Consider the following 15,585-nt stretch of genomic DNA (forward strand, 5'->3'; position numbering starts at 1 on the left):
TGGTTGATCTACAGACCTCAGATGGACCATTTAGACAAGCCACTCCTGCTTCCCCACCTTGTCCTGTCCTCCTTCATGTGGTGGACCAACCTGTGCACAGTTTTGGTCCGCATCCTGTTTGCCTCTCCCATTCCCCACACCACTCTCACCACAGATGCCTCTCTCAAGGGGTGGGGCATCCATCTGGATAGTCACACTACCCAGAGAGGTGAGGATGCACGTCAACATCTTGGAACTCTGCACTGCCCACCTGGCCTGTCAGGCGTTCCTCCCTCTCATATGGTCCCGGCACCTTCAGCTGCTCTCCAACTACATGATGGCAGTTGTGTATATCAACAAACAAGGTGATGCCAGGTTGCCCTCTCTCTTTGCAGAACCGTCCACCTCTGGAACTGATGCATCAAGCGTGGGATCACACTGCACACCGTGCACCTTCCTGGCAGACACTTTTAGCAGGTCCTTCTACACGAATCACAAGTGGGAGATCCATGCTCCCATGTTTCACTCCATCTTACGCCGGTGGGGCACCCCATATTGGGACTTCGGAGAACTGCAGATTCCCCCTTTTCTGCTCCAGAGGGACCCTTGGAATTGGCTTGTGGGGCGACGTCCTCCTCCTGCGTTGGACCTCCGAAGTCCGCACACCTTTCCACCATTCCCTCTGCTCCCGCAAGTCCTGTGCAAGGTACGACAGGATCGAACTATGGTCATCCTGATCGCTCCCTTTTGACCTCGCCAATACTGGTTCACCGACCTCCACCTCTCCGTTTGTCCTCCGATCCACCTTCCACCAACCCCCCATGGACTGTTCCTCCATCTTCACTCACCTGACCATCGTTTGCTTCCTTAAATGCTTGCTCAATGCCTTTCCGCTGGAAACCCCTCTTGGAATATGTACATCATCCTTTCTGCCCTCACTAAACAGCCCTTTGAGCCCCTCCTGATCTGCTCCCTCGCCCACCTCTCCATGAAGATGATCATCTTAGTGGCCATCACCTCGATGAGGCGCACTAGCACCTTCACCACTTGCTACGCCATCGCCTCGGCAGTGGTGATGGATGCGGCTGTCAGCCAAGCCGTCCTCCAGACTGTGACTTCACCCGACTCCACGCACCCACCTTCACGCTGAGCACTGCTCGCCACTCTCCCATGCCTGGAATCCATATAGGGACCATCACTTGAAGAAGAAGAAGAGGAGGCGGTTACTTACTGTAAACAGAGGTTCTTTGAGATGTGTGGTCACTATCTGGATTCCACCCCTGCCCTTCGTGCCCACTTCTGCAGACTCCTTTGCTTTCAGATAAGAGGGGTACTGAAGCGCTGTTGACCTGCACAGCCTTTTGTACCAGACATGCAGATGACGCAAGTGCGGGTCAACAAACACTACTGAACAGTTTTGGCTCTGGTGCATGTGCACCCATGTTTGGATTTCAGACAGGCACCACACATCTTGAAGAACCTGCAGTTAAAGTAAGTAACCTCCTCTTTCTCCTATATTTGTACCATTGAAGTCTTTAAAATGTCTCATGATCCATTTGTATTGAAATCCACTAGAATCTACTGTTGTTTTCATACAATTTTGTTCTATCCTTAAAACAGATTGAGTAAAGTAAATATGATGACTATTTGTACAGTCTTCTATAGTAGGATCTATTTTTATTCATAACAAGAAGCAAGGTCTGGGAATCAAGAGACTCAAGTTATAGCTCCAACTTTGTTGCTAGCTTGCTGCCTAGCCTTGGGCAAGTCATGTAAAATTTCTATATGCTTCTCCATGCATAAAATGAGTATAATGGCTACCTTTTTAACAGGGTGTGACAGTTTGCCCCCCTCTGAATGCCACCAGATGTGCTTGGATGCCACTGAGTCAGCCTATTCTGCCAGCCTGGGTCCCCTTTACCTGGTCTTGCTGGGCTAGGCTCACAAGCCTCTTCCAGCCAAGCACACAGGCAGGGCCACACCCAGCTGCACAGAGAGACAGAGATCCGCTCTGGAAAGATTCAGCCTTAGGGGCTTGCCCCAGCATTCTGGGTTTGTTGCCCTTAAAGGAGTGGGCACCAAAGGTTTTATGAAATTCGCCCTCTCCCTTAATGTGGAGGAAGATCTACACAACCTCTTGTCCCCCAGTTACAAATTACATCAACTGAGTTTTATATTATAAAAAAGAAATAAGTTTAACTATAAAAGGTGAATTTTAAGTGGTAGAGGTAACAAACAGAACAAAGCAGATTACCAAGCAAATAAAATAAAGCACTAAATTTGATTCACTAAAGAAATTGGTTACAAATAGTAATTCCTCACTCTAGATATTGTCTTCGGTCGATTCCTTCACAAGCCAGATATCTTTCCAGCCTGGGTCAAGCAGTTGTGTTGTTGTGACAAGTATATTTAAAATTTACTGCAGGCTCTGTTTACTGGCAAAACCTTGCTTGCTGATTGCAGTGGAGTAAAAGGTGCATAGCTTTATTTCTTCACCAAAGTTGTTCTCTCCTTATTTTACACCTTCAACTACTGAAGATACTGCTTTCTTTTCACAGGTTTCATGCAGTTTATTCAGTCAGTCCCGGTTGCTGAAGTTCTTGCTACTGAAGAAAGTATACAGGTATATGATCTGGTGTCTCTTCTTTTTTCATTCATTTGGGAACAGTGTCTTCATATTGCAGATCTTTTGCATGAGTATGCAGCATGGATATTTAATGACTGTAAAATTAATATTGTTGAAGAATTCAGGGCAAGACTCAACTAGTAACTGATAGTTATTGCTCTTGTTCTGTACTGCTTTGTTTTCTAGTTTTAGGTCTGTTATAGGAGTTCATAGTAGCAAAAACTTTAGAACAGTCAGTTGAGATACATACCAGTGCTTTTTGTTACTGAAAACTCTCACACTAGCATCAACTTCCTGGACACCACAATCAGCTTCAACAATGGAACCCTATGGACAACCATGTACAAGAAACCCACTCATCAGCACACCTACCTTCATAGATCCAGTAACTACCCAAACACACTAAGAAATCTGTTATCTACAGACACTCAGATATTACAGAATATGCTCCACAAGAAAGTCCAGGTTATACACCTTAACATGCTCAAAACCACCAACCAAACATACTTCACCAGAGAAGTAGATTGCATCATGGAACGCACCACGCAAATATTCTGAGAACCTGCTTCAATACAGAAATAATACCCCCTCCAACTGTACACCCTTAGTTGTCCCCTACTACCTCACACTGGAATCCATACGTGGTACACCTCTACCCCGATATAACGCGGTCCTTGGGAGCCAAAAAATCTCACTGTGTTATAGGTGAGACCGTGTTACATCGGGATAGGGAGAGGAACCGCTTTTACCGGCTTGCCACGCCAATCAGCTGTTTGGCCTGGCAAGCCTGGAAGGGAGGAGGGGGGAAGCGGAGGGGCAGCGGCACGCTCAGGGGAGGAGGTGGATATGAGCTGGAGCGGTTCCTCTGCGCTCCCTCCTCCCCCCCCGTTACTTGCTGCAGCCCTCCGCCCCCCCCACCCCAGCTCATCTCCGCTCCGCCTCCTCCCACGAGCGCACCGCAGCTCTGCTCTGCCCCCCCCGGCTTGCCGCGCCAATCAGCTGTTTCGCACGGCAAGCCTGGGAGGGAGGAGAAGCGGAGCTGAGCGGCGTGCTCGTGGGAGGAGGTGGAGGCAGAGGTGAGCTGGGGCAGGGGGGCCGCAGCAAGTAAAGGGGGGGCGAAGAGGAACCGCTCCCCACCCCAACTCACCTCCGCCTCCTCCTCCTCCCACGAGCACACTGCTCAGCTCCGCTTCTCCTCTCTCACTGCATTCCCGAATGAACTCTCACAGGAAAATGATAAAAGACAAAAACACCATATGACCTGTGGGTGAACACTTTTCATAAAACAATTACTTTGTCTGACCCATCTGTCCTTGTCCTCAAAGGAAACCCGCACAACGCTTTCAAAAGATGAGCCTGGGAGCTTAAATTCATAACTCTGCTAAACATTAAAAATCATGGACTGAACACAGACATGGGATTTATGGCTTATTACAGTGGTAGGCAACCTATGGCATGCGTGCCGAAGGCGGCACCCGAGCTGATTTTCAGTGGCACTCACGCTGCCCGGATCCTGGCCACCGGTCCGGGGGGCGCTGCATTTTAATTTAATTTTAAATGAAGCTTCTTAAACATTTTAAAAACCTTATTTACTTTACATACAACAATAGTTTAGTTATATATTATAGACTTATAGAAAAATACCTAAAAACGTTAAAATGTATGACTGGCACGTGAAACCTTAAATTAGAGTGAATAAATGAAGACTTGGCACACCACTTCTGAAAGGTTGCTGACCCCTGGCTTATTACAACAATCTATAACCTGCTAACCCCCTCTTTTTGTCCTGGGACTGCAGAGGTCACAGGCCACTCTACCTTGAATGGTCCCTTAGATTAGAATATGTGCTAACTATTTATGCTGAACAATTTGTTCCACCTTGCATTTTAGATGTGACACTGAGTACGTTTATCTGAAGAAGAGCTCTGTGTGGCTCAAAAGCTTGTCTCGCCACCAGAAGTTGGTCCAATAAAATATATCACCTCACCCACATTCTCTCTCTAATATCCTGGGATTCTACACTACGTACTAAATTCCCAAGACATACCAGAGCAGGACTTTCTCCTGTACAGCACTTCAAAAGCCTGCACTTTTATACCTTACAATATTGACAAGGGCCCTTCACTTCTGTATCCTGACCATTTTCAGTAAGATAGGGTACTAGCCAGTTAACTGATAACTTTGCTGCACATCCTTGAATGGTAACAAAGAGTCCTGTGGCACCTTATAGACTGACAGAGGTATTGGAGCATAAGCTTTCGTGGGTGAATACCCACTTCGTCAGATGCATGTTACTCTGTTACTTTTTACAGATCCAGACTACCACGGCTACCCCTCTGATACTTGACATCCTTGAATGGCTTTTCTTTAGGTGATTACTTCATGAAAAAACTCCACTGCTCAAGCTCAGTACATGATTTTCAAATGTTCCTAACTTGGCAAAATCAAAACCAGTTTCCTCCAGAAGGCAGTTATGGACTATCTCGATAAAGGCTTAATTCCATTCCAAATTTCAACTTTAAACCTTGTGACTATTTCTGTAAAATTACTAGACTTGTTTATTTTGAGTAGAAGTAAGGGACATAAAGTATTAGTGCATAGTTTGTCTAATGTTCATCACATTATCCTAAAATGTTACTCAACTTTTAGATTAATTTGAATTGCTAGTGCTGTTTAGCTTTTTCTAGTCTAGCAGAAAAATATATTTACTATGGAAGCATTTTTGATGCTCATGGTAATTACGCAATAACTCTGCAATGCAAATTTAATTTTATGGGTTATTTTAAAGGAAGAGCACTTCAGTTTGTGATAGTGATTTTAAATCTGTTTCTGCTTTGGTGAATAAGAAAATGCGAACAAAGATCTAAACCGTAGCATGAAAACATAACTTGCTACATTTTTTTTGTTTAACGTTATCTGACAACTTTGAACATAACACATTATTGAATTCAACCTTGACATTCTTATAAGTCGCAAGATTGATACCAGAAGTGTCTCTTCACAGAGTATGGTAATAGATTTACCAAGGACATAAACTGTTAACTTTTTTATCGGCCCTGAAGTTAGTTCAAAGCTTTATGGGGCAAGTAAGTGTTTTGATGTCCTTCCAGAATTTCTTCAGAAAACATGCACCAAGTGAGACTGGTCCTAATGGGATAAGTGCAGAGGTGATGGACACTTATGTTAAAAGCTGTGGTAAGTTATTACAAATGTTTACTTGCTGATTAGATGTGCCACTATTGGCACAAAGGACAGTAGTGTGCCACTATTGGACCTGTAGACTTAGTAATGTTCAAATGCATTGTAGGTAGAATTTATTAAAAAACAGTGATTGATATTTTTAACTTTTCACATTTTTCAAGTACCTGAAATGAGAGGAATTCATCATTTAAGTAATATAGTAGCACAGTGATACTGATAAATATTGGATAACCAATGAACACTTACATGATTGCAAGATATGTTTGGGAAATCTGTTTTCCTGCCTAACAACATGAGGCCAGTGTGATGGGTTATGCCCAGCTGCAGATCAGCTCTGGGAATACTCAGTTTAAGGGACTTGTTTCAGCACTCAGGTGTCCACCTCCTTTGGAATGCAGACCCAAAGGTATATTATGAAATCTGCCTCCTCCCTCAATGTGGAAGAAGGTATGCACAACTTCTAGTCCTCCCCCCAGTCAGAAATTACAGAAACTGGGTTATATTATAAACAAAACAAATTTTATTAACTACAAAAGGCAGATTTTAACTGGTAAGAGGGGTAGCAAACAGAACAAAGCAGTTTACTAAGCAAATGAAACCGAACATGCAAACTAAGCTAGTTTCAATAAAGAAATTGGTTACAAATAGTATTTCTCACCCTAGATATTGTTCCAGGCAGATTACAGAAAGTTTTGAAAGGCTACTGCACTGGTCTCCCTCTTGAAACCTCAGGTGTTATTACTCACAAGCTAGACACTCTTCCAACTTGGGTTTTTTTGTCAGAAAAATTATTCCAGTGAAATTTTTTCCACCATTTCTAATGTTAATATTGTGAGCATTGTTGGCATTAGGGACTCATCGATGACTTAGTTGTAACTTCACTGTCACCATTAGATTACAGGAGCCAAGTGTGAAAGCAGTATAATGCTGGCAAATAGAATTGTTTAAGCGATACTATATGCAGGACTTTAAAATATTTGATTTAGTTTCACTTTCATGGTATATTAAATCATCCCATACTGATCTAATGTTAGAAGAAATAAGGTGACTTTCAGATTTTAAGCATATGTAGCCTTGTAAATGTACATACAACTATACAGTATTAGGTTTTAGGATTTCATTAATACATAAGAAGATACCTACTACGTTTCTCTATGCATTTCATTTTATTTCAAAAGTTGCTCTTTATACCTCACTGTGTTCTTGATTCCCCAGTTTATCCATTTTTCAAGAATTAAGCTAATGACAAACCTACTACTCTGAACAGTATGGAACACACAATATCCAGGATATGGAATATTTTTGATTGTTTATAATTTACTTGTCATTGCAGCTGGTTATTGTGTTATTACCTATATCCTTGGAGTTGGAGACAGGCATCTGGATAATCTCTTGCTAACAAAAACAGGTAATTTTTCTTTTTTTAAATCATCAAATACTGCTATATTATTACTTTGCAAATATATCTTCGCGTAATGTTTTGTTGAATTTTACTTTATGGACACTGTAACATCCAACAAATTATAGTTTTGGATTAGACTGCCTTTTTTTGTTTTGTTTTAATATTAAGACTACATCAGATGATCTAAAGTTGACTTGTTAGTAATTTATAGCTCGAGATTGAACGTATTAGTGAAGTAGCAAGTAGGGAGCAGACTTTATCATGCACAATATTAAATACTTATTTCACAGTGTATGTTGGGTACTGATGTCAGTGGAGGGCCCTTTTTAGAGATGTATATAATGGGAGTCTATTAATTGCAGTTAAATACCAATATTCTTATACACAATACATTTTTTCTCAGCTTCTTATTTTATACTGCTGTGCCTATTCTAAGTCTTGTGTGTTTCATTGTAATAGAATTGTTTCTGAGTTCCGAAAGGAAAAACAAATTCATAAATAAAAGTGGCATGGAAATGAATTATTTTTTCTTTATAGGCTAATGTACAAACACAACAATAATATTGAAATTCCTGTTTTGTGCAAATTAAGGACTGCTACAAGTTTTGTTAGTTACAAAATTGGTTGACTAAAATGTACATTGCTGGAAAGCAACACTCAGCAGATTAAAATGAAATTGAGTTGCTTATTGTAACTGCCTCTAATTAATTTTGTCCTCAAATCAGGAAATTTGACACTGACAACTTTCAAGTTTTAGCTGAGATGTTAGAAAAACAATGATAAAATTAATGGGTAATTACTAATTAGAAAGTAATGCTGGCTCCAAAAATCCTAATTGTTCTTTATAAAATTGTTTAATTTTTCATAGGCTCTTTCACACAATCTCAAAGCAATTTCAGGATCTATTAATTGTGTGCCTGTTGTAAAAAGACTTTTTGCAGACAGATTTGGCAGCTATTATACACTCAACTGCATTCCAAAATACAGTACAAATTTAAACATGTTTTTTAGTATTAGTTATATTGATACTCAACAATCTTGATTATTACACCAAGGTATCCCTGCTCGTTCCTGTGGTTCTACTACTGTTTGGTTTAAAAGTGGTTCCATGTGTCGTCCTGTCAATTCCTAGGTTATAGTCAGGAGCAGAGGACTGAAAAGTATAATGTAAGGGCCGGATCAGATGATAAACAGCCACATAAAAAAGAATCTGGCACATCAGAAAAAGGCAGGCTAATAAACAGGGACAAGTTTTTAAAGTGCTTGTACACAAATGCCAGAAGTCTAAATAATAAGATGGGTGAACTAGAGTGCCTTGTGATAAAGGAGGATATAGATATAATAGGCATCACAGAAACCTGGTGGACTGAGAGCAATCAATGGGACACAATCATTCCGGGGTACAAAATATATCGGAAGGACAGAACAGGCCGTGCAGGGGGAGGAGTGGCACTATATGTTAAAGAAAGTGTAGATTCAAATGAAGTAAAAATCTTAAGCGAATCCACAGGTTCCATAGAGTCTCTATGGATAGAAATGTCATGCTCTAGTAAAAATATAACATTAGGGATCTATTATCGACCACCTGACCAGGACAGTAATAGTGATGATGAAATGCTAAGGGAAATTAGAGAGGCTATCAAAATTAAGAACCCAATAATAGTGGGGGATTTCAATTATCCCCATATTGACTGGGAACATTTCACTTCAGGACGAAATGCAGAGATAAAATTTCTCGATACTTTAAATGACTGCTTCATGGAGCAGCTGGTACGGGAACCCACAAGGGGAGAGGCGACTCTAGATTTAATCCTGAGTGGAGCGCAGGAGCTGGTCCAAGAGGTAACTATAGCGGGACCGCTTGGAAATAGTGACCATAATACAATAGCATTCAACATCCCTGTGGTGGGAAGAACACCTCAACTGCCCAACACTGTGGCCTTTAATTTCAAAAGGGGGAACTATACAAAAATGAGGGGGTTAGTTAGACAAAAGTTAAAAGGTACAGTGACTAAAGTGAAATCCCTGCAAGTTGCGTGGGCCCTTTTTAAAGACACCATAATAGAGGCTCAACTTCAATGTATACCCCAAATTAAGAAAAACAGTAAAAGAACTAAAAAAGAGCCACCGTGGCTTAACAACCATGTAAAAGAAGCAGTGAGAGATAAAAAGACTTCCTTTAAAAAGTGGAAGTCAAATCCTAGTGAGGCAAATAGAAAGGAGCACAAACACTGCCAACTTAAGTGCAAGAGTGTAATAAGAAAAGCCAAAGAGGAGTTTGAAGAACGGCTAGCCAAAAACTCCAAAGGTAATAACAAAATGTTTTTTAAGTACATCAGAAGCAGGAAGCCTGCTAAACAACCAGTGGGGCCCCTTGACGATGAAAATACAAAAGGAGCGCTTAAAGATGATAAAGTCATTGCGGAGAAACTAAATGGATTCTTTGCTTCAGTCTTCACGGCTGAGGATGTTAGGGAGATTCCCAAACCTGAGCTGGCTTTTGTAGGTGACAAATCTGAGGAACTGTCACAGATTGAAGTATCACTAGAGGAGGTTTTGGAATTAATTGATAAACTCAACATTAACAAGTCACCGGGACCAGATGGCATTCACCCAAGAGTTCTGAAAGAACTCAAATGTGAAGTTGCGGAACTATTAACTAAGGTTTGTAACCTGTCCTTTAAATCGGCCTCGGTACCCAATGACTGGAAGTTAGCTAATGTAACGCCAATATTTAAAAAGGGCTCTAGGGGTGATCCCGGCAATTACAGACCGGTAAGTCTAACGTCGGTACCGGGCAAATTAGTTGAAACAATAGTAAAGAACAAAATTGTCAGACACATAGAAAAACATAAACTCTTGAGCAATAGTCAACATGGTTTCTGTAAAGGGAAATCGTGTCTTACTAATCTATTAGAGTTCTTTGAAGGGGTCAACAAACATGTGGACAAGGGGGATCCGGTGGACATAGTGTACTTAGATTTCCAGAAAGCCTTTGACAAGGTCCCTCACCAAAGGCTCTTACGTAAATTAAGCTGTCATGGGATAAAAGGGAAGGTCCTTTCATGGATTGAGAACTGGTTAAAGGACAGGGAACAAAGGTTAGGAATTAATGGTAAATTCTCAGAATGGAGAGGGGTAACTAGTGGTGTTCCCCAAGGGTCAGTCCTAGGACCTATCCTATTCAATTTATTCATAAATGATCTGGAGAAAGGGGTAAACAGTGAGGTGGCAAAGTTTGCAGATGATACTAAACTACTCAAGATAGTTAAGACCAAAGCAGATTGTGAAGAACTTCAAAAAGATCTCACAAAACTAAGTGATTGGGCAACAAAATGGCAAATGAAATTTAATGTGGATAAATGTAAAGTAATGCACATTGGAAAAAATAACCCCAACTATACATACAACACGATGGGGGCTAATTTAGCTACAACGAGTCAGGAAAAAGATCTTGGCGTCATCGTGGATAGTTCTCTAAAGATGTCCACGCAGTGTGCAGAGGCGGTCAAAAAAGCAAACAGGATGTTAGGAATCATTAAAAAGGGGATAGAGAATAAGACTGAGAATATATTATTGCCCTTATATAAATCCATGGTTCGCCCACATCTCGAATACTGTGTACAGATGTGGTCTCCTCACCTCAAAAAAGATATTCTAGCACTAGAAAAGGTTCAGAAAAGAGCAACTAAAATGATTAAGGGTTTAGAGAGGGTCCCATATGAGGAAAGATTAAAGAGGCTAGGACTCTTCAGTTTGGAAAAGAGAAGACTAAGGGGGGACATGATAGAGGTATATAAAATCATGAGTGATGTTGAGAAAGTGGATAAGGAAAAGTTATTTACTTATTCCCATAATACAAGAACTAGGGGTCACCAAATGAAATTAATAGGCAGCAGGTTTAAAACAAATAAAAGGAAGTTCTTCTTCACGCAGCGCACAGTCAACTTGTGGAACTCCTTACCTGAGGAGGTTGTGAAGGCTAGGACTATAACAATGTTTAAAAGGGGACTGGATAAATTCATGGTGGCTAAGTCCATAAATGGCTATTAGCCAGGATGGGTAAGAATGGTGTCCCTAGCCTCTGTTCGTCAGAGGATGGAGATGGATGGCAGGAGAGAGATCACTTGATCATTGCCTGTTAGGTTCACTCCCTCTGGGGCACCTGGCATTGGCCACTGTCGGTAGACAGATACTGGGCTAGATGGACCTTTGGTCTGACCCAGTACGGCCTTTCTTATGTTCTTAAATACATGTCTAGAATCCTTAATATTTTTTCTCAATATTTCTAACTCATGTTGTTATAATCATCCACGCAAAGATATAAAAATGATCTGAAATACATGTTTAAAAAAGACTGTACATTGAAATTGAGAGAGAGAGATTCTGGAAACTTTCATAAGCAAAACTTTTTTTAAAAAAGGAAATAGGCAATGGTAGAAGTTTTAGAGAAACGGAAATGGGCAAATGTTTTAAAAACAATAGGCAAAATGTTTACAATTGAATTGGACTCGCCAAATGGTGCACTAGCAAGCCTTTGTAAATATGGAGCTATCATTTTAAAACTCATTCTTCCTATCTACCCTTCTGTACCCTATTGTTTGTTAAACTGGTTGCATCCTGTCTTAATTACTGTAGCTTGTAAGGTCTTAGAGGCAGTGACCATATAATATAGTTGTAGTGGTTTATCTCTCTGTAGTTAAGCATGGTCGTTGTCTCAATTACTCTCTTCCTGGTAGGGTAGTTTAGCCCTCTGACAAAACGTTACCTCTTCCCTTTTTGAGGTAAACAAGAGTCCAACAGAACTGAAGTCCACAAACCTTCAGCCCTTGGTGCATTGCTAAACTTTCATGGTGCAGGGGTTCACAGGAAGTTCTTTACTAAACACACACATCCCTTCCCAGAGTTCTTGCCCTCCTCTTAGGCTATTCCACAAGCTTTTTTTCTTCCCTGTAGGCTCCCTCCATGGTTTCCTCTCAGCTGGAGTCACTTCACTTCATGTTCTCTCCCTATTCTGAGAAGGTTACTTATGGTCCTAACCCAGAGGTGGGCAAACAACGGCCCGCAGGCCGCATCCTGCCCGCAGGGCCGTCCTGCCTGGCCCCTGAGCTTATGGCTGGCCCTGGCCCCTCCCCTGCTGTCCCCCTTTCCCCGCAGCCTCAGCTTGCTGTGTCGGCAGCATGGCTGGCTCTTGCCAGGCAGCGCGGCTCAGGGGCAGATTTACCAGTGAACACAGGGTGCCCTGGCACAGGGCCCCCCAACAACAGGGGGCCCCAGGGCCGGGCACTCGGGCAGCTCAGCACCGGCACATCCCCCACAGGGGGGAGGGGCTACTCTGTGGGGGCAGGGGAGCAGGCAGGGGTCGGGGGAATGCGGGGAACATGGCCAGAGGACTCAGGAGTAGCACGGGGTAGCCGCGCAGCCAGCCGGAGAGAAGCAGCGCTTTGAAGGGGAAAACACCACTTCTCTCTGGCTGCGCGGCTGCCCCTGCTCCTCCTGAGTCCTCTGCCCATGTTCGCAGGGCCACATTCCAAAAGGGGCAGGTGGCGGTGGATAGGGGGTGGAGTTTCAGGGGGCAGTTAGGGGTAGGGGGTTCCGGGAGGGGGCGGTCAGGGGACAGGGAGTGGGGGTTGGATGGGCCAGGGGTTCTGAGGGGGGCAGTCAGGGGGTGGAAAGTGGGAGGGGGCGGATAGGGGGTAGGGGGCAGGCTGTTTGGGGAGGCATAGCCTTCCCTACCCGGTCCTCCATACCTTTTCGCAACCCCGATGTGGCCCTCGGGCCAAAAAGTTTGCCCACCCCTGTCCTAACCCCTTTCCAAGAAGCTTTTGCTCTCAGCCTAAGCACCCTAGAATTTGCATGTCCCGGAATGCATTTGATGTGGGCTTTAACACTAACAGGAGTGTACTGGGTCTTGATTTGGGCAGTCTTTAAAGAGCCAGTACACCCTTAGACATGTTCTTTGTATAACACTTAACAAAAAGGCTCCCTATTCCTGATTGCAGCTTCTTTGCATTGTTAATTATATAACAGTTGAAGTCAATCTGAGATCCAAAAACTCAGCATCTCTGAATATCTAGGTACTTAGTCTAACATTGGGGACCCAAAATAAAGAGGCAAATTCTGAAAACGTTAGCTTCACTTCAGTTATTCTCTGTAAAAGATGGATAGTATGTATTACTTTCCAAAGTGTATGAGGCTTCAATAAATAAGGGCAGAGAATTAAAGCCAATCAGCTGGGGAGATGGGAACAAAACTTTAGACCACTAGACTCCCAAACCTGTGCACACTTCCTTGGAGAGGGTATTTTTATAGGGACGGGAATGGAACATGCAGCTGTAACTTAGTTTTCCAGCTAACAGAGTATGACCTTCTTAGCTGCCTCCTTTATGAACTTAGCAGTTACCCATGCAAAACGTTCTGCATTTCACAGAATGATTTTCAAAGGCTCATAACTCCAAAAAAACAAAGCTAATTTTCTGAGAGGCTTAAAGGCATTCACTTCAGTTAGGACTATCTCCAAGCCAAATATCCGCTTTCTACCTTCAATTGTTACTTCTATAAAGTTGACCTATTTTATTATGAGGAAAGAGTATTTTTCGTCATACATTCAAACAGAGGAACATTTTCTTATTCTCTCTCTCTCTCCCCTCCCCCCAATAAAATGTTCCTTGGACGTAAGCCTAGCATTGAGATTTTGAGCCTGAAAGGTAATCATTTTCTAAAGCTGCAAACAGTTGGAAGTGACATTACTATGGGAAGTGTCATGCAACCTTAACCATAGCCAGTCACAATTAGCACCCCATTTTCATAGTTGTCAAGGTTTTGTGAAGTTGGAACGTGTGTGATATGAATAAATGTATTGTTTTATTTCTTAGTTGTCGCCCTGAATCTGGTCAAACACAGTTCTTGAATTGCAGAGATTTAGCTAGAGTTCCAGTATGTCAGATTTGTTTACTGAAGAATGTGAGGCTTCCAGCATTTAATTTATAATTTCCCTAATTACATAACATTTTTCCAGCCTGACTCTCTAAGTCCACCTGATAATATTTTATTATGAGTATAAAAACATAATTAGCATAGTATGTATGTGTTTCTGCTATTTTATTAGACCTCAAACAGGTTGGTGTAGTAAAAGGATTTGGGGACCAAACCAGTTACGATGTCTGTATACATTTCAATTTATGACAAATAAAATGTAGGTCCATGGTCTTGACTGAACTTTAGGTAACTTGAGTTAGTCACACACCACTTATGATAATCTGGTATCTACATTAAGTTTAACAAGTCTGAAGAGTTTCCAAATTACTTGTGTCTGGAAGAGTGTTGTAAGACAATGGTTTTCAACCTTTCATTTGCAGACCCCTTAAAAAATTTTGAATAGAGGCATGGACCCCTTTGGAAACCTTAGACATAGTCTGCAGATTCCCAGGGGTCCACCGACCACAGGTTGAAAATCACTGTTGAAAGATCTTGGTTTAACTTCCTTACATTCAGTAAATACCCACCATCTGGAATTTGACATTTACCCAAAGCCCCTCTCTCATAATTACATTATCATTTGTTGTTACTTCTAAAGGTGAAACTGGTATCACTGTTATTAAATTAAAACCTTTGTTAAATTAAAACACAGAAAACAACATTAAATGGCTGGAGAGAAAACTGAACCAATGTATAAACTCTGATTTTGTTAAATGATGCACTTAAGCATTAATGCAGAGTATGAATTTTGATATGGAATGAATCTCTGACCTAATGCTCTGTTTTACTTATTTCCTGGATGGGCCCCAGTCTGTGTTCATTTCATTTTTATCAGATTTAAATTAATGTTTGAAACCTAGCATGAAGCTTTAACAAAATATCTTTGTCCCAAAACATTTATTCTCCTTTGTATTTGCTTCTTGTTTTGTGTCCATTTGCTGTTTGTATTGTGAACCTGTAAAACATTTTCGGATACAGTATGTATGAAGGGCTGCAGAAAATAAAGGCCCCGTTCTGCAACTCAGATTCACATGAAAATCCTTACACTGGGGACTTAATTTAGTTTTTCCACTGCAAAATCCTAAGCAGTGCAGCAGAGGGCAGTACTTACCCATGATAAATTCTGGCTGAAATTCCTCTTATCTCTGTGTTGTAATATATACTCCATAAGACAGTGTGGGTTTGAATGTACATTCTGCTTGGCTTTGTCAACACCGGCTCTCCACTTGTAGGGCAACTCCCTTCTCTTCATGTGTCAGTATATTTATGCCTGAATCTGTAATTTTCACTCCATGCATCTGAAGAAGTGGGTTTTTTACCCATGAAAGCTTATGCCCAAATAAGTCTGTTAGTCTTTAAGGTGCCACCTACTCCTCGTTGTTTTTGTGGATACAGACTA

The 15,585-nt window shown here is 41.7% G+C and overlaps 1 protein-coding gene across 1 annotated transcript in view; it reads left to right on the top strand.

Annotated features, from left to right (window-relative positions):
- Nucleotides 1–15,585, top strand: part of PIK3C3 (phosphatidylinositol 3-kinase catalytic subunit type 3) — a 136,648-nt gene that overhangs the window by 72,263 nt on the left and 48,800 nt on the right. Inside the window, exons 19-21 of the mRNA XM_065406376.1 lie at nucleotides 2,538–2,602; nucleotides 5,716–5,800; nucleotides 7,140–7,214. Coding sequence (XP_065262448.1) covers nucleotides 2,538–2,602; nucleotides 5,716–5,800; nucleotides 7,140–7,214 — 225 coding nt within the window. The remainder of the gene's footprint in view (nucleotides 1–2,537; nucleotides 2,603–5,715; nucleotides 5,801–7,139; nucleotides 7,215–15,585) is intronic.

This window comes from Emys orbicularis, chromosome 6 (assembly GCF_028017835.1).
Source record: "Emys orbicularis isolate rEmyOrb1 chromosome 6, rEmyOrb1.hap1, whole genome shotgun sequence".
NCBI classification, from domain to species: domain Eukaryota; kingdom Metazoa; phylum Chordata; order Testudines; family Emydidae; genus Emys; species Emys orbicularis.